Source organism: Marmota flaviventris, chromosome 17 (assembly GCF_047511675.1).
Source record: "Marmota flaviventris isolate mMarFla1 chromosome 17, mMarFla1.hap1, whole genome shotgun sequence".
In the NCBI taxonomy this organism is placed as follows: domain Eukaryota; kingdom Metazoa; phylum Chordata; class Mammalia; order Rodentia; family Sciuridae; genus Marmota; species Marmota flaviventris.
The window spans coordinates 57,610,328-57,630,225 of NC_092514.1; the positions used below are offsets into that span (position 1 = coordinate 57,610,328).

General features: G+C 42.1%; 1 protein-coding gene across 1 annotated transcript in view; it reads left to right on the plus strand.

Moving 5' to 3' along the window:
- The first annotated feature begins 6,645 nt into the window (after nt 1-6,645).
- Nucleotides 6,646-19,898, plus strand: part of LOC139702341 (integrin beta-3) — a 59,108-nt gene continuing 45,855 nt past the window's right edge. Inside the window, exon 1 of the mRNA XM_071603309.1 lies at nt 6,646-6,827. Within this exon, the coding sequence (XP_071459410.1) occupies nt 6,737-6,827 (91 nt within the window). The 5' untranslated portion in view covers nt 6,646-6,736. The remainder of the gene's footprint in view (nt 6,828-19,898) is intronic.

The window sequence follows — 19,898 nt, forward strand, 5'->3', positions numbered from 1 at the left end:
TACCTTAGGAATAAGGACCATGTTCCCAAGTAAAACAAAAACAAACAAACAAACGAAAACCCCACAGGATGTTTGAGGCCAGTCTTAGTAACTTAGCAAGGCCCTCAGCAACTTAGCAAGACTCCATCCCAAAAGAAAATATTAAAAGGACTGGAGATGTGATGTAGTGGTGAAGTACCCCAAAGTGAGCACACTCTGAAGAGATACAGATGGCAAATAAGCCCGTGAAAAGATGCTCCCCATCATATGGTACTACGGAAATGGAAACAAAGACAACAGTGAGATGCTACTACGCACCTCTTATTGTAATCAAATTCCAGAACACTCATATTCACCCAAAAAACCTGCACATGGATGTTTAAAGTAGTTTTATTTACAATTGCCAGAACTCGGAAGCAACCAAGATATCCTTCAGCAGGTGAATGGATAAGTAAACTGCGGTACATCTAGATAATGGGATAATTTCAATCAAAGCTATCAAGCTATGAAAAGACACTGAGGAAACTTAAATGGGTATTACCAAGTGAAAGAATCCAGTTTAAAAAGGGCATATAATATATGATCCCAACTCTATGACAATCTGAAAGAGAGACAGTATAGAGACAGTAAAGAGAGCAGTGGTTTCCAGAGGTGGATGGAGAGAGCATAAATGAGGGCAGTAAAACTACTCAGTGTGATACTATAGTGGTGCACACATGTTATATATAGTACATTTGTCCAAACCCTTAGACTGTATACCACCAAGAGTGAATCCTAAAATAAACCATAGACTTGGAGTGACAATGATGTGTCATTGTAGATTCATCATTTGTAACAAATGTGCCACTTTGACGTTAATAATGGGGAAGGCTATCCATGTGTGGGGCAGGAGAGATGTATGTGTATATATATATATATTCCCCACTTAATTTTACTTTGACTATAAAATTGCTCTAAAAATAAAGTATATTAAACATTATTGTTATCTTGAAACGATATTTGAGCAAAGAAATAGATTCTGTATGTTTCCTCTGCATGAATATTCTTTTGAAAAATTTGAAATTTAAATTAGAAACAAAAGCAAAACCAATTATACCTTAAGAGTAAGGATAAAATTTTAAGACCAGTTTTGAAAAAGAGTAAAGTGAAGCCTGACTAGATTAAAAACATCTGTAGGGGCTTGGGGTTGTGGCTCAGTGGCAGAGTGTTTGCCTAGCACATGCGAGACACTGGGTTGGATCCTCAGCACCACATAAAAAAAAATCAACAAATAAAATAAAAGCATTCTGTCCATCTACAACTACAAAAAAAATCTGCCAATAATTAACTGCCTAAAAAAAGCTTAATACCTTTTAAGGGAAGACAGCATAAACTCTGGTGAACAATTTACAATGTTCAGCATATAGCCTAATCTTACTATATATGTGAAGAAACAGGAAAATGGAACTCGTAATTTTGAAAACAACAACAACAACAACAACAACGTAATTATGAGAAACAGGCCCATGAGAAACAGAACCAGAATTAGCTGACAGGAGTTTTTAAGCAGCCACTATAGACATATTTAAGAACTTAAAGGAAAATATAGACATAATGGTTAAAGAGATGAGGGATATCAGCAGAAAAATTGAAAGCATAACAGAGACCCAGCAGGAAATTCTAGAATTTAAATAGTACAAAGTCTGAAATGAAAATTCCCTGATAGACTTTAGAGAATAGTAGAGACTACAAAATAAAGGATTAGAACAGTTGAAGAGATATCAACAGAATATTCAATGTGCAAGACAAAAAAAAATTTTTGGGGGGTAGATACCGGTGATTGAACTCAGGGGTACTCGACCACTGAGCCACATCCCCAGCCCTATTTTGCATTTCATTTAGAGACAGGGTCTCACTGAGTTGCTTAGTGTCTCACCATTGCTGAGGCTGGCTTTGAATTTGTAGTCCTCCTGCCTCAGCCTCCCAATCCACTGGGATTACAGGTGTGAGCCACTGCACCTGGCCAGGATAAAAATATATTTAAAAAAACTGAAAAATGACTGAGCATTCATTCACTCAGGACTTTGTAGGACTGAGAATGGAGTTCAGTGGTAGAGCACTTGCCTAGTATGTGCAAGGACTTGGGTTCAAATTCTGACACCAAAACAAAACAGAGTTTCAGCGGTCAATGGGATAATATCAAGTATTCTAAAATATTTATAATTGGAGTTCACAGCTAAGGAGGGAGAAAATGAGCAGAAAAAAATATTTGAAGGAACAATGGTTAAAAATTTCCTATCTGTGCCCTAAATCCTATGTGTACATTATTTTCCAACAGCAATTTTTCAAAAGGCAATCAATAAAAAGACAATTAGATTCTTCTATAATAATATAGGCATATGCTTAAAGAAAATTTCCCTATTTATGGGGGAAATTTAGGTACCCAAAATCTCACCAAGACCCAAGCAGTTACATACAAAGAAAACAACACCTAGTAACTTTATATTTAAACTGCTGAAAAAACAAAACAAAACAAAACAAAAACAAAGAAAAAACCCCATGAAAATAGCTACATAGACATCTGGGACAATTTAAGCAATAAAGTCATGATAGTATTGGATTATAACCCATAGAATAAAGTAAATATCCATGAGTTCATACCAATATAAATACATCAATTTTTAAAATGGCAAGGGATAGGTAGCTCCTTTCTTACTTGGAATAGCAACTAAAAGCTATAGAAGGAAAAAAATGAGTAGAAAATCACTATTAATCATACACCATGGTGGTAGCTATTGTAGTTAAGAAGCAACTGTGGGTGCTAAGATTTGTGGGTGAAATTATGAAGAGAAACAGGGTATTTGCATAGAATTAAAGTAGCTTCACATAAAATGTGTATTAGTGACAACGAGAAAAATGGTAGTTTCTTTGTGAATATAAATCTGGCAGACACCACCTTAAGTATATAACATTAACCTTATAAGTAATAAGATATGTCAATATCAAGTACCCCTAACCTGATGTGCTGAGAACATACAGCATCATTTTTGTGGTGGTGTTGTCCAAAATGACACAGACAAACCTAAAACTAAGGGCCATATTGCAAAATAACTGGTCTTCATTTTTCAAGAGTGATAAAAGAGAAAGAATGAGACTTTGCCACCTCCCTCCGCCATCTTTTTGGCCATCCTACACTGGACTGCTTTAACTTTGAATGCTGAGATTTTTTTTCTACCTCTGGGCTTTTATTTGCACTTGCTTTCACCTTGACCTTCAATGCTTTCACTATGATCTCAAATGGCTGCCCTCTCCTTAGCCTTTTTGGCAGCTGCAGCTTCTAAGTTCCCACTGTGCAGATCCTAACATCCAGAACAAGGATGTTCTTCCAATTCAGGGTCCTGGAAAGAAGCTATGATTGACCAAGATTATAGCACATGCACACACACCTTTGTCCACTCAACTGTGGCTAGAAAGCGGGGAAGGAGGGAGGGAGGGAGGGAAAGAAAGAAAAACAAAAAGATGAGGCAATGTTACAAATTAAAGGAGACTAAGGAGACATGGTGACTAAATACAATAGAGAATCCTGGATTGGATTCTGGACCAGAAAAATGTCATTACTGGGAAAACTGGCAAAATTCAACTTCTGTAACTAGATTAGTTCAATTAGTGTTGAATTACTGCTATTTTTTCTGTATTTGATAATTATGATGTTGTAGTATAAGATATGATCATTATGGGAAGCTGGGTGAAAGGCATAAAGGAATTTTATTTGGTATTTTGTATTTTGAAACTTTTCTGAAAGTGTAAATAATTTAAACGTAAAAAGTAAAAAACATTAGGGAGAAGACAAGCAACAAGAATGTCAATGGTGGGACTGGGTTTGTGGCTCAGTGGTAGAGCGCTTGCTTGGCATGTGTGAGGCACTGGGTTCAATTCTCAGCACTGCATATAAATAAATAAAATAAAGGTCCATTGGTGGCTAAAAAAAAAAAAAGAATGTCAATGTCAATAGTGGGAAATTTCTCAAAAGAGACAATGGAGGCCAGAAAATAGGGGAGCCTCATCTTTACAGTACTTAAAAAAAAATCCCTGTCAATCTAAACATCTATTTCTAAGAAATATCATGAAAATGAGGGTGAAACCAAGGAAGGCTGAGCATATTTGTTTCAAGGATAGCTTCTTTTCAAGATTTGTTAAATTTAAGGAATTCTTCAGGCAGAAGGGAAATTACTCCAGATAGAAAATCGGAATTAAAAGATGGATACAGAATAGCAGAAATGGTAAATATGTGGGTAAAATTTGAAGGCTATTTTTTTTAATCTCCTTATTTATTTTTTGTGAGTGTGGTACTAGAGATTGAACCGAGGAGTGCTCTACCGCAGAGCTACATCCCCAGTTCTTTTTATTTTTTATTTTGAGACAGGATCTCACTGAGTTGCTGAGGCTGGCTTAGAATTTATGATGTTCTCGCCTTGGTCTCTTGAGTAGCTGGGATTACAGGTATTCACCACTGTGCCTGCTTTCTTTATTTTATTTGTTAAGAAGCAATATTATATTGTAAATATTATATTGTAAATTATGTATTTAGAAGTAAAATATATGATATTAGTATAGAGGATGGGATTGTGTTAATAAAATTTGATAGATATAAGTTTCTTATATGTTACATGAAATGGTATAATACCAATTCATGTATATTAATTCACACTTCTAATTCAAACTAATTTATAATACTATGTGTATTCCCTAGAGAATACACACATGTATATGCACACATGTCTCACAGGGAAGAGATGTAGCTAGAAAGTCAGCAGAGGGGAAAAATGAATTATCTGCAAAGAAAGCAGAAAAAGAGAAACAAAAAGATTGGAACAAATTTAAAAAAAAAATTGGTGGATGTAAAGAGAATCATCAATTATTATACTAAATATAAACAAATATAAATGTGAATGACTAGCTCCTTTCTTTTCCTGGGGCTGGGGGCTTCTCGGGGAGTCACTTACATGGCCATGACAGGCTTGCTGAGGCTTGCTCTAAGGCTGGGGACTTAGCATATTTGCTGAGGCCAGTGCCCACCAGGAGTGTTTGATGCCAGTAGGGCTAGCCTGGAGCCATTTAGGTGACTGGTTATTGGTTATATATATGGAAATTGAGCGAATAAGTAAATATCAAAGGCAGAGGTTAACTAGGTGTTACCTGGATCTTGCTCCAGGACTTCAACAACACCCAATTGAAATGACTTCTGGCCTAGAGGCTCTTTGCAGCCAGAGGAAGTAGAAGGAGCTGGAGTCTCAAAGCACAGGTCAGAGTCCAGCTTCCTTTTGGTTGGTTGGCTCTTCCCCAGCTTCCTTGTAAATTGCTAGTGTCACTTCTGCTGGTGTGTATGCTACTAAGGTGTAAACTAGTGTTTGAGAGGTCCCAGGAGTAAATGCCCACCTTTGCAGAGGGTTGGGCTAGAAGAGGGAGGAGATCAGACTAGACTTCATGGAAGAGATGACATTTGAAATGTTTTGAAAGATAAGTGGAATTTTCCAAGTGGAAAAAGGAAGGAAAATCAGTCAGACAGAAAGGTATGGAAAGTTTGGAAATGAGAAGTATCTTCTTGGGCTACATGTGGGAGATGGGTCAGGGGCAGCTGTCAGGCTACAGCATGCTCTGGAGCTAGAGAGGCTCAGGTCTTGTTTTTATTACCATCAGAGCTGCCTATTCTAGTAGGCTGCAGAGCCACTTTCTGATGGCCTTCTGCTTTCAGCTCTAGTATTTTACCCCTCTTGAACTTCTATAGGTTTCTAGCTGGGGGAAGATCCAAGGAACCTAGAGGAGGAATTGGGGTAAGGGATGGAAAGGGGAATGAGCAGGTGGCTTTGAGGAAAATATAATAAAGCTTTAAAGACTACGAGTTAGAGTTTGTTGAAAATAAAATGACCGGGCTGGGGATGTGGCTCAAGCGGTAGCCCGCTCGCCTGGCATGCGTGCGGCCCGGGTTCGATCCTTAGCATCACATACAAACAAAGATGTTGTGTCTACAGAAAACTGAAAAATAAATATTAAAAAAAATTTTCTCTCTCTCTCTTTAAAAAAAAAAAGAAAGAAAATAAAATGACCGTGTCCTGAAACATTTATTAGACAACATATATATATACACACACAATACGCATTTGTAGAGAGAAACACTTCATGGGCCCATCCCTGCTTACACGTCTTCAAGGCGCTTACACTCTACCAGAAAACCAAACTAACACAAGGCGGGGAAAATCAGTGAATAATAAAGGATTGAACAGGTGCAGAAAAGTCATTCAACAGAAGTTTGGCAATTGAATGAATGAAAGCACGAATGAATGATACTTGAGATACTAAGAAAAAGCGCCCCAGGAATCCAGGTGACATTGCCCCGTGGGTGTCCCTGAGGAGGTGGGTCTAGAAATGTCCAGTGAGCGGCCACAGGCTCCTGGCCTTTCTGACATACCAAGAGTCCAGGCGCCGACCTCTGGGACCGGGATGCGCTCACGACCCGCTCCCGGCGCCGCCTCGCCTAGTTAGCTGACAGGCGGATCCTCGTGGGCGGAGGCGAGGCCTCCAGAGAAGAGCCGCGGTTTCCCACCGCCCTCTTTCAGGCTTAGGGTCCAGAAAAGGGCCCAAGGGGAGGAAGCGCGAGTCAGCGTCCCGCCCCGTTGCGTCCCACCCACCGCGTCCCCTCCCCTCTAGCTGCGGGAAAAGCAGCCGCGGACCTCGCGTTTAGCTGTGGGGTGGGCAGAGCGCGGCAGCGGCGGAGGACACCATGCAAGCGCGGCGGTGGCCGCGGCCCCGGCCGCTCTGGACAGCTCTGCTGGCGCTGGGGGCGCTGGCGGGCGTCGGCGTGGGCGTCGGAGGTGAGTGAGGCACCAGCACCACGGGACGCAGATCTCGGGGTCCCGCACCAGTGTCTGATTTGCAGACCCGGGAGGGCGGGTCACGAGTTTCTGCAGTCTGAGTGCGCGGGGTCGTCGGATCCCGGAGCTGAGGACCTTCCTGGCCTGGTGATGGCAGGGCCGAGAGAGAGGTCCCTGATGCTTGGGGGCCGGTCTTCAGCCAGTGGGGCGCCTTCCCTGGGCGGCCTCTGTATGTGCCGCGCGGGTTCGCATCTCTGAGCCCTGCGTTCAGCTGGAGTTGCGCACGTTGCGGTGGTAGCAATTCAGAAGTAGCGCAGGCTGGATGGGACTGTTCCCGCGTTGGTAGAGGGAAGAGCCTCTGCCAGAGTACGCGCGCACTGGCTTGCCAATTCCTCTTTCTCCGTGTAACCCCCCCCCCCCCCCCGCCGCCCCGCGCCCGTACCAACTTTTTAAATTTAGCGGCACCCCCATGGGATGGTTTTGGAGCAGCATGAAGGCTCTGCTCCCTCCCGTGTCTCTGGGTGGCAGCAGTGCTGCTGATTCTGGTACAGACCTCCCACCCCAAAAGTCTCTAGGGTATGCGGAGAGGCGCTCCAGGGAGGCTCAGATCCCTGGCCTCGTTTCTTCTGCTGCTGCTCACACTATTAGCTGCCCCAGTAGTCAGCCTTGGCCTTGGTGTTGGGAGCCCTTGGTGATTTTGCTGAAGGTGGAGAAACCCTGGCTCGGTGAGCTGCGGCTTCCCCTACTGCAGAGGACACACAAGAGTGCACATATGTACTTCAAAATAATACAGTAGTACTCATAAACAAATTAGACCCTGCAGGTGGGAGTTTTTCTTTTCTTTTTTTAAAGGGGAAGGTTTATTAAGTCCATTTCAAATATAAACTATTCAAAAATATTTTGGTGACTGCCTTCAAAACTCTTCTATGTAGATGTAGACATATATAGATTCTGGATAGGACAAGGATGTTTCCCTGGACTTGAGGTGGTTCTGTGGCGGGGCATTTAAATTGTTACCGCTGAAGCTTCCATGTGACAGAGGTGATCTCTAGCTGTAGAGAACAGCCTGATGAACATTGAACAGAAATCAGAATTTTCAGCATTCTGCCCTGGAGATGTTAGAGCCTAGGTCTGCTGCTGCTGGCTGTTGATGGGGAGAGATGGAGAAATCCACAGGTCACCTCACAATTGACTGTTTTCATGAACTTAAAACATTTTAAAATTTACTATTCTAAATTGTTAAACTGACACAGAATAAAATTGTGTATGTTTATGTACACTGTACATGTATATGATGTGGAATGATCCAATCAAGGTAATTAGCATTTCTTTGTGCTGGGAACCTTCCAACTCCTCTCTTAGTTATTTTGAGATATGGAATACATCTAAAACATTTTGCCATATTATTTTTATATCCACAGCTTTCTAAATTCACTTGTGAGTATAATCTTTATATTTTTAGAAGAAAATATAGTGAGGAGACATAAGATTGTGCCTAGCACAGAGTGTGGCTCAATGTTAGTGAAGACGAAGAGCATGTATCTTTTTTTTTTTTGTCTCTCCCTCCCTCTCTCCTAACTCATGTGGATCTGGCTCACACAGTTGTAATGATCCACACAGGACACTGCACATTCATACCTAAGTCTAAGCAGTGTTTAAGAGTAGGGACTCTAGAGACAGCCTTCCAGAGCATCAGTCCTCTGTAAAAGCAGTTTTTGTTATAGTTCCATCTTCTACCCCAGTGTTGGTGGAAGACATTATTAGATCCCTGGTGAAGCAGATGATGGGATGAGAGGAGGACAGTAGCGTTAGAACACACAGTATTGAAGGGATACAGAATGGGGTACAGAAAGTAGGGGTGGGAGTAGAACAGAGAGGCTGCTCAGAGTAAGAGATTCTGGTATGGGGAGAAAAGAGGCTCTAGGGGTAACACTGAGTTTTTTTTTTTTTTTTTTTTTTTGAGTACTGGGGTTTGAACCCAGTGCCTTGTGCATGCTGGGCAGGCACTCTACCACTGAGCCTGGTTTCAGATTTTATCTGCAAAGATGATCTCTTTACATAAGAAATTCGATTCAGTGGCTTCCTCATGTTTCCAGTTCTGTTCTAGCCTAATTAGTTCTGGGCTGGGGTGCTTATTTCTCTTTAAAATTTGTATCCTAGAAACTGTCCAACTGGAGCCCTCTGTAGGAATCCTCGGGGCCTGGAGAGACTTGGGAGAAAGGCTTGTTAGGTAGGGGAAGGGACAGCTATGGTTTAAGCAAGTGGGATGTAGGTTTAATTCTTGACTTTCCCTGATTGGCCATGTGACCTTAGATGAATTACTTAATCTCAAAGGTCCTCAGTTTCCTCATCTGTAAAGTAGAGAAAGCAATACTTCTATGGTTATGCAGAATAAATGTAGACAAAGGCACAAAATAAGTATTTAATAGATGGCAATACTGTTGTCATTATTATTCTTATCCATGGTATCTACCATGCATACATTGGAGGCAAAAGCTGTTGCGGTTTCATGCACAAGTGCAAAATGGGTTTCTAGCATGAGACTGATGGGGTCCCTTTTTCATAACTATTTGCCAGGGGGTCCCTCTTATTTCAACCCATTCCTCTTTGGTGGCATGGCATATTTTAGCTCCTCTAGTCCATCAAGAATGCATAGGTGAGGCCAGGGAGAGAGGTCCAGACACCTGCTTTATCCAGGAGCAAACTTCAAGTCTGTCTCTGGGAAGAGAGGAAGGTAGAAAGTGTTCACAAGACTTCAGTCTCAACGAGGAGAGGGACATGCCTATTTTGTTCAACATTGTGCGCAGTGCCTGGCCCACAGGCAGCGATATGAGTATCTAGGGAATGCTATGAAAAGACATCTAGAGGCGATGTGGTTCATTTTAAGAAACCCAATATTTAAATACTTTCATTCATTCATAAAATATCCTCTAGTGCTTCACTTGGACATTCTGGAGGTATTTGGTGTGTGTGTGTGTGTGTGTGTGTGTGTGTGTGTATGGCTGAGGATTGAACCCAGCGCCTTGTTGCATGCTGAACACACACTGTACCAATGAGCTGTGTCCCCTGCGCGCTAAGATACGGTCAAGACCATAAGTTCTTTAACGTTTGGACCTCTGTACTAGTGCACGATTTGGACTTCTAATCAGAGGGTGCTGGAAACTCAGGGGACCCTGGGTGAAATGTCTGCCTTTTTCCCTCTTTTGGGGGGATCCCCGAAGAAGGCAGCATTCTTCTTTACTCCCCTCAGACTTGTGAGTGTGAGAGAAAGGTGAGAAGGGGTAGAGGTTTCCTGGGGCCATCCTAAGGTGACAGTGTGAGTGGGGGGACCTGGATATGACTCCAGAAGTTCCCGATAGAAATTCTTCCTGTACAGCTCCCCATCCCACTCAAGATCTCTGGTTATCATCCCCTCCCAGCCCCAGGAATCCTGCCCTTGTTGGCAGGAGTGGCCGGGAGACGTGCCCACAGGAACCACAACTCCTGAATCAGCAGACAGATAATTAACTGGGGGAGTGACTGGGCAGCTTCGGGGATAAACTGCTTGGCTTCCCCAGCCTGCTGCTTCACCCCATGCTGCGTCTTTCTTTTCCTGAACCTTGGTCCTCCCTGAGTGGCAAGAGCAGTGTGCCTGCTACAGTTCAGGTCACTAGTGGAAATGAGCAAGGAGCAGAGAAATGACACCGTCTACGGAAACCACCTGTTCTCTCTGTGAAAACTGCTGGCATTTATTGAAACTTGGGACTGTCCTGCAAAAAATGGTAAACTCTACCTTTCTCTCTATGCACACAGTATCCTCAGACACTGATTTTTTAAAAGACATTAGATTTATGAAGGTATTGTTTATATGCTGTAAAATCCACCCCCTCCCTTTTTTTAGGTGTGCAGTTCTATGCATTTTGACAAATCCATGCGGTCGAGAAATTATCACCATAATCAAGATGCAGAATATTGTCATCACTAAAAAGTTTCTTCAGCTGCCCTATAATCAGTTTCCTATCTTCAACCTAGTCCCTGGCCATCACTGATCTGTTTCCTGTCCCTACAGTTGTGTTTTACAGAATGTTATTTAAATGAAATCAAAGAGTGTATAGCCTTTCAAGTCTGGCTTCTTTCACTTATTGTCATGTGTTTATGATTTATCCATGTTGTTGCACGTATAGGTAACTCTAGAGGTTACCCCAGGCTATTCCAGCTGCCTCAGGTGTTGGGACAGTTATCCCTAATTCAGTGGAGCTAGGCCCATGAAACCTTGGAGGTGCAGTTCAGCTTTCATTCTGTATATTTTCTAATTGGATAGTTGCATTTGGGCCATGATTAAGACCTTAGATTTTCCAGCTGCCAAATAATTAAAGATGAGAATTCTGCAGCAACAAACAGTATTATAATTCTTAGTCCTAACAGCAACAGATATTTTGTGGCCAAAGACAATATGTCATGATTCTTAGAGCCAAAAGTTGTAAAATAAACTTGGAACTATTTTACCTTTTTAAATATTTGACTGCATCTCCAAAGAAACAACCCACTGGAAGTCTTCCACAAAGAGCTCCTCCCTCCCTCCCTCTTTTCTCCCTTATATTTTATTTTTTTAAAGTTTATTTGTTCTTTTTAGTTATACATGACAGTAGAGTGTATTTTGACATATTATACATGGACTTTAACTTTCCATTCTTGTGGTTGTACATGATGTGGAGTTTCACTGGTCGTGTATGCATATATGAACACAGTAAAGTCATGTCCAGTTCATTCTGCTGTCGTTTCTATTCCCATCCCCCTTCCCTTCACTTCATTCCCCTTTGTCTAATCCAATGAACTTCTGTTCTCCTCCCCCTTATTGTATGTTAGCATCTGCATATCAGAGAGAACATTCAGCTTTTTTTTTTTTTTTGGTATTGACTTAGCATGATAATCTCCATTTCCATCCATTTACCAGCAAATGTCATTATTTCATTCTTCTTTATGGCTGAGTAATATTCCATTGTATATATATACATGCCACATTTTCTTTATGCATTCATCTGTTGAAGGGCACCTAGGTTGATTCCCTAGCTTAGCTATTGTGAATTGAGCTTCTATAAACATTAATGTCACTGTCCCTCCCTGTTTTTTTTAATTTCAGTAGTTCATTTTCTTTGTTTGATTAGTGAAGACGTTCAAACACTTAAGGAGAGAAAGATGAAGTGATGCATGTGAATCCTTTTATCTTATTTATTTTATGTGGTGTCGAGGATCGAACCCAGTGCTTCCATGTGCTAGGCAAGTGCTCTCCCTCTGAGCCACAGCCCCAGCCCTGCATGGGAATCCTAAGAAAGTCAAATGAGGGAGAGTCAGCTTGCTAATTATAATTAACCAGATGGTGTGTTCCACTCAAACAGGTCCCCTTGCACGTGCCGTGCTCATGTGTGCATGCTTGTGCTCCTTTACCTAAACTTGTGTTCTATGCCACTTCCTTTTATATGGGGGAAAAAAACCAACAACCTCAGGAAAAAGAACTGTGAGTCTGGAATTTAAGAACCTATGTCTGATTCATGGCTCTGCAGGCCTTTTCATGAACTTGCTGGGTGACAAGTCATCTTCCCTCTAGGCCTCTGTCTTGGAGTCTCAGGGGCTGCAAAGCAAGTGAAGGAGGAGATAAAAGAGAGTCTTCGGTTTGTTCCTGTTCCTTCCTCTGACCAGAGCAGTTCCTTCTTCAACGGATTAGCAACTTGGAATTTCATGTTAAGAGTTTCTTTAGGGCACGGGGAGAGGAGTCCTGCATTAGAGAGGACTCCAGAAGTTTAGCAAAAGGCATATTCAGTAGTCACTTTAAAAGTCCCTGTAGTTACCCAAAATCTCTTTGCTAATGGGATTTTTGGGTAGCAGAAACCTAGGTCTGTGAGATCCACTGATGGTTCTAAATCCTTCCATTAGCCACCACACAGGATGGCTCCAGATTAGACCTTCCAACTTGGATCCTCCTGCTTCAGCCTCTCAGGAGCTTGTGCCAATGTCCCCAGCTCTACAGTATCATATTTCTGTCTGCCTCAGAAGTGTTGGACCAGCTCCTCTGAGTGGAGGGGAGCTTGGTGTCTTCCTCCTGGAGCTTCCAAAGTTGGGAACAGACCAGCCTCTGGGAGGTTCCTGAAGGCTGTGGAAGCAGGCTGTCAAAGTTTACTCTTCTTTTCTTTTTCATTCTTTTCTATCTATTATTATTATCAAACAAGAATTGCATATGTTTGTGATGCATGACATGTTTCGGAACATGTACACATCATGGAATGGCTAAATCAAGCTGCCTAACACATGCATTACCTCATGTACTTATCATTTATCTGTGCTGAGAACACTTCAAATCTGCTCTTTTAGGTAAATGAGCAGTTATTAACTCACGATGTTGCACAGTAGATTTCTTGAAGTATTCCTTCTGTTTAACTGAAATTTTGTATCCTTTGTCCAGAATCTTCCCATCCACCCTGTCCCCAAGAATTCATCCTCTTGTTCCAACCTAATTTTGGGTTCCAAGAGGCTATGGGGTTTGGATGCCAAAGGCACAGTAGAACACCTAGCAGACTCCGGGAGGGAGCCTGCACTAATGAATGGCAGTGCAGAAAGGAGGCAGACCAGAGGTCATTTAAAACTAGCTTTAATTTTCTTTTAATTTACAAAAGTAATTCAGCTTGTTAAAAAAAAAAGGCAGTACAGAAATATGATTCTGTAGAGCTGGGGACGGTGGCGCATGCCTGTAATCCTAGCTACCGGGAGGCTGAAGCAGGAGGACCCCAAGTTGGAAGCCAGCCTGGGCAGGGAGACAACAACTTAGTGAGACCCTTCACAAAAGATAAAAAGAGCTGGGCTGTAGCTCAGTGATACAGTGCTTGCCTCACATATGTGAGGCACTGGGTTCGATCCTTGGCACCACATAAAAATAAAATAAAGAAAAACACATAAAAAGATATTATGTCCAGGGGCTGGGGCTGGGGCTCAGAGGTAGCATACTTGCCTGGCATGTATGAGGCACTGGGTTCGATTCTCAACACCGCATACAAATAAATAAAAAATAAAGGTCTGTCAGCAACTAAAATATATAAAGATATTGTGTCCATTTACAACTAAAAAAAGGAAGATATATAGTAATGTAGAAAATACAAGTTTCTCATTATCTCATTCTTACAAATAACAACTGTGATTCACAATAGGATCACTGACATTTAATAATATATTCTAGGCATCTTTTTTATGTCAGTATATGACTTTCCATTATTTATTCTAAGAGATATATAATTTTAGCCAGAGGCAGACTCTTACAGGGCTGTATCAGAATTCATTTAACCAACTTCCTGTTGGCAGTCATTGGAGTCATTCCCAATGACTATAGATGAAGTATTATTTGCTGTTATAGATAAAGTTGCAGGGATATAACCTTATTCATTTATTATGCACCTTAGTTTCAGTTTTTCTACAGATTGAACTACTTTAACTAAAGTTGCTGGGTCAAAAGGCATGGATATTTATTTATTTACTTATTTAGCAGTGCTGGGGGTTGAACCCAAGGCAAGTGCCCTACCACTGAGTCACACTTGCAGCCTATTTTTTTTTCCTCTGTTGCCCAGACTGGTCTTGAACTCCTGGGCTCGAGTAATCTTTCTACTTCGGCCTTCCGAGTAGCTTCCGAGTAACCTAGCAAGGGCATTTTAAATTTTAATGGATGTTGACAAATTGTCTTCTAAAACAGTCAAACCAGTTTGCCTTCCTCCCAAGACTGGCTGGCAGTTAGGGCTGGTGACAGGACTGCGGCCTGCTGTTCTTACTCATGAGACATGAGCTGGGGAGGAAGATCCCAGAGCTGGAAAGCTGGATGCCAAGGTCTCCTACAGGGTACTGCTGGGCTGGGCCTTAAACCGAGCTTGGTACGGTCTGCCTCTTTCATGAGTCAGATGGGAGGTGGGGCTGGTTAATAAAAATTTCCAGAACTCTGAAATGCAACATTTCAGATGTCAGTTATGCCATTAGGAAGAAATGACCCCTTGTGCATTGTGTAAGGGGGCTTGGACCTTGGGATGCTAGGCCTCCTAGAGTACCAGTCAACATGTTGATGTTTCTGGTGTTTGAAAGAATGCATACTTCAGGGGCCAACATTCAAGGTCATCTAATCCAACTTGGTTTATTTTATAGAAAAGCAGAAAGGAAATTCCTTAGAGGTAAAGGCGTTTCCCCTAGATCTCTTGGGCATTGTGTGGGATCTAGCCCTGAGGGCTCCTGTCTCCTGATTTCTTCCTTACATCCTGTCCTAGACAAGAATCCTCTCTTGTCTGACACTGAGGTGGAGAGGGGAGGATGGACATTCCTGGTGCAAGAAGTGACTAGAGTAAAGATAAGGGGGAGGGAACTGGACATTTTTTGAGCATCTACTATAAATTTCTTTTTCATACACATTACCTCATTTAATCCTAAGAACTCATGTGGCAAGCATTGTGCCCATATTTGGGAGCACAGAGTAAAGGAAACAACTGTTGAGGTCTCCAGACTTGGCTGATGTGGCAGGGTTAAACCTGATAAATATTACGGAGCAGTTACGAATTCTCTCTCTCTTTTTTTAATGTTTTACTTGCCGATGGACATTTATTTACTTATTTATTTATTGAATGCAGAATGCATTACAATTCTTTTTTAAAAATTTATTTATTTTTAAAAAATTTATTTATTTATATTTATATAACAATGGAATGCATTACAATTCTTATTACATATATAGAGCTCAATCTTTCATATCTCTGGTTTTTACATAGTACACTCACACCAGTTCGTGTCTTCATACATGTATTTTGGATAATAATGATCATCACATTCAACCATCATTAATTATCCCATGCCCCCTCCCTTCCCCTCCTACTCCTCTGCCCTATCTAGAGTTCCTCTATTCCTCCCAAGCTCCCCCTCCCTATCCCACTATGAATCAGCCTCCTTATATCAAAGAAAATATTCGGCATTTGTTTTTTTGGGGGGGATTGGCTAACTTCACTTAGCATTATCTTCTCTAACTCCATCCATTTACCTGCAAATGCCATGATTCTATTCTCTTTTATTGCTGAGTAATATTCCATTGTGTAATTTTTTTTCTTATATCCATTCATTTATTGAAGGGCCTCTAGCTTGGCTGATATGGCAGGGTTAAATCTGATAAATACTAGGGAAAAGTTACGGATTCTTTTTTTTTTAGTTGTCGATGGACCTTTTTTTTTAAAAAAAAATTATTTACATGTGGTACTGAGAATCAAACTCAGTGTCTCACACATGCTAGGCAATCGCTGTATCACTGAACTATACAACCCCAGCCCCAGCAGTTACAAATTCTTAAACAGAGATGTGGCTGGGCCTCCCAGAGAGCAGCAGAGAGATTCAGGGACAAGCCTGGGATCATAGGGCCAGTGGGAAGGACACAGGTGGCTTTAGACCCCCTGGTCTCCTGCTGGTCTTCAAGCTTTTCCTGCTGTATCCTCCATGCCCATTGTTTAACCGCCCCTGCCTCATCCAGTTTCTCCAGGCTGCATGTTTATTTTATACCACAGCCATTGACAAGATGGGACTCTGCCCAAGGATGTAGTCTTTGGCACATGACTCTCTAATTAACCCCGTCAGAGGCGATAACTAGACATGATCTGGCTTCATTTATAAGGACAGGGCCTACTGGCTGAAGGGTCAGTGACAGGGGATGGCACAGTAGTCAAAACATTTTTGAGCCTTGTCCAAAGGGCATCCACTTGCTCAGGCCAAAGTCCTTCCTGTCCTTCCCTCATACCCCAAGTGGCCTCTTTCATCAAGTCCTTAGAACACGTCCAGCATCCGACCACTCCATCCACTCCACTACCATTCAAGTCCAGACTACTTCCATCTGTTGTCTGGATTATCTTAATAATGTCCTAATTGGTCTCTTTGCCTTCTGGCCTCCCTGCTGTCCGTCCTCCACTCAGCAGCCAGGCTGAGCTGTTTCTGCTCACTTCTGCTCAAATCCCTCTGGTGCCTCTCACTGAAGGACGTGTAGAGACTGAAGACCACCCGCGCTTCCCTGGTTTGTGGCTTCTAAGGGTTCCGATCCCTGCTTCTCCACCCTCCTCTCTTCCTTCTCCTCCTCTATTTCTCTTCCTGCTATTTTTTTTCAAAAGGCTGAGGTCCACCCAGCACTGGGTTTGGGTTCTTTCTGGAGTGCTAGTCCCCTGGATCTTCCCACAGTTCACTCTTTAACCTCATTTTGGAATGTGAACTTGTTGGAGAGGCCTTCCTGATGCCTTCCCCTCCTTGCTTACTATTCATTTATCCTGCTTTATTTTCTTTAAACATTTGCCATTGTTTGAAATTATGATTTTTTTATTGTTATGTTTTTTTTGGTATTTAATAAAAATTTGTTCTAATTAGTTATATATGACAGTAGTGCTGTGTATGATTTTGTTAGCAATTTTCTCACAACATATAAGCCTCACAAGAATGAAGGCTTTGTTAGTTCATCAGTGTGCCTCCAGCGCCCAGGTGAGTCCCTGGTACAGGCAGGTGTCGCAGGGAATAAAAGAATCAGTGAATGCTGACACCACTGAGATATATTGGTAGAAAGGTATAAGGCTAAAGTAACCATTTTGCTGATTAAATATAGCAAAGTTTTCAGTCCAGGCTGACTTATTTCAGGGCACTACTTTTCAAAATTATGTCATACAATATTAAGGAAATGAAAATCCATTCTGCTAGGTTCTTAGGGATTTGGTAACAAAGTACCACAAATCGGATGTCTGAAAACAACAGAAATTTATTCTCTCTGGAGGATAGATATCTGAAATCAAGGTGTTAGCAAGGCCATGTTTTCTGAGACTCTGGGTAAAATCTTTCCTTGTCGGGGCTGGGGATGTGGCTCAAGTGGTAGCGCGCTCGTCTGGCATGCGTGCGGCCCGGGTTCGATCCTGAGCACCACATACAAACAAAGATGTTGTGTCCGCCAAAAACTAAAAGAATAAATATTAAAATTCTCTCTCTCTCTCTGTCTCTTAAAAAAAAAAATCTTTCCTTTTCTATTCATAGTTTCTGATGGTGGCTGCAATCATTGGTGTTCCTTAACTGCCGCCTGTAACTGTGCCTCTGTTGTCACATGCCACCATTCTCTCTGTCTCTGTTTTCACATGACATTTCTTTCATCTTATAAGGACATATTGGATTAGTGCCTACTTTAATGATCTCATTGATTACCTCTGCAAAGCCCCTATTTCTCAATTCTACACTGGGGATTAGGACATACATATCTTTGAGAGTTTAATTAAATCCATAACAATTTTAATACTGGTGGAGGCAAATTATCACAAATGTTTTCCAAAGTTAAATACCATATTTAATTGACTCTGATGCATTGCTTTTTTCCTGTGGTATTGGGGATCGAACCCAGGGCTCCGCACATGCTAGGCAAGTGCTTTACCACTGAGATGTGCACCTATTCCTATCTACCTATTCTTGAAAGGCCAGGCAGTTTTACCTTTTGATGGTCATGGGGTCTTTTTGTTGTTGTTGTTGCTATACTCGGGATTGAATCTAGGGCCTCAAGCATCCTAGGCAAGCGCTGTATCACTGAACTACATCCCCAGTTCTGTTTACTTTATTTTGAGACAGGGTCTTGCTAAGTTGCTGAGGCTGACTTTGAATTTGCAACCCACCTGCCCCAGCCTCCCGAGCCCCTGGGATTACAGGTGTGTGCCACGGCGCCTGGCTGCACTTTATTTTTTGAAAAGTTTAGAATCTCTGAAGCCCATAATCTTAAATTTGGTGAAATGTGGCAGTTTGGATTCCTTATGCTTTAGGCGATGCTTCCTGGAGCTTTTGCTCAGAGTACAGAGGTGTGCATTGCCTTGAATTCCACCTTCTTTCTCCTTCCCCCTTCCTTGGGTTACTGAGCTACTGCTACCTTTAAGAAAGGAACAAAAGTAGACTTCCTTTGAAATACGCTTTATAGAAACCACTTGTGCACACACAGGGCCGTTAACACGAGAAGTTTTGTTCTTCCATGAGTCACCCAGCCAGGTGACTGCAATGGAAGATCAGGTATTGAATCACCCAGGGTCCCCAGTGGACCTTACTGGGAATTGGCCAAAGGTCAGTGGCAGGGCTGAGGATCCAGGCCAGAATTCCTCTCCAACAGACAGTGAGAGAGATGTCCATAGACTGTGGACATCTAAACACTGCCCTCTAAACACTGTTCATTCTAACTTGGCCCTCTCCTGACGTCCCCTGGCCTCATCAGGGTGGCCTGTTCTTGCATCCTGTTTGATGGGACACCATGTCCCCAAAATAGCCTCGTTGACGCATATGACTTCCACTGGTTCCAACTCCCTTCCTTGTTTCCTTTTTTTCCTCTATTTTTCCCACCCTTTGAATCTGCTCTGGTTCTGTGAACCAGGCTGATGTGCCAAACCACAGCCTTCGACTTCTACTTTCCAGGCAAGCATCTTGGCTGGCCTTGCCTACCTTTCCTATTGGCCTTCTTTTCTTGGCCGTCTCTCCTAGATTGGATTTTTGAATGCTGATATTCCTAACTCCATGTAGAAGCCAGATCTGATAGTTGGTCATTTGACCCGAGCCTGATACTTTCTGCTCCACGTTCTCACCCCTGCCCCCTCTGTTTGGGGCGTACTTGGCTTTGTGTCTAGTGTTCTATAAAATAGTATCTTCAAGGAAAAAATAAAATAAAAACATTCATTTGCCCTGAATAGCTTGAGACTAAGGATAAAAACAGCAACAATAAAAACAATGGCAACAGCATTTATTGAGCATTTTCTGTGTGCCAGCTGTTATGCTCAGCTATGTTCCAGGTTCTTTTAATTCTTACAACTATCTCATGAAGACCAGGCCCAGTCCAGCTTGTTTTCCTGCTCTGGCTAAACTGTCAGAGGAAAGAAGCTATAGCAGTTGTCCATCTTTTTCAATGACATTGTGATGAAGATCCCCACTTCTCTCGGAGGGCCATGTCTGGGCCCCAGAGGCTGAGCAGGAACACAGGCTTTTGGGAATGACTGAAAACGTAGGTTCAGACTCCTTGCTCATTGTTCAGTTTGGCAGGGTGGTCTC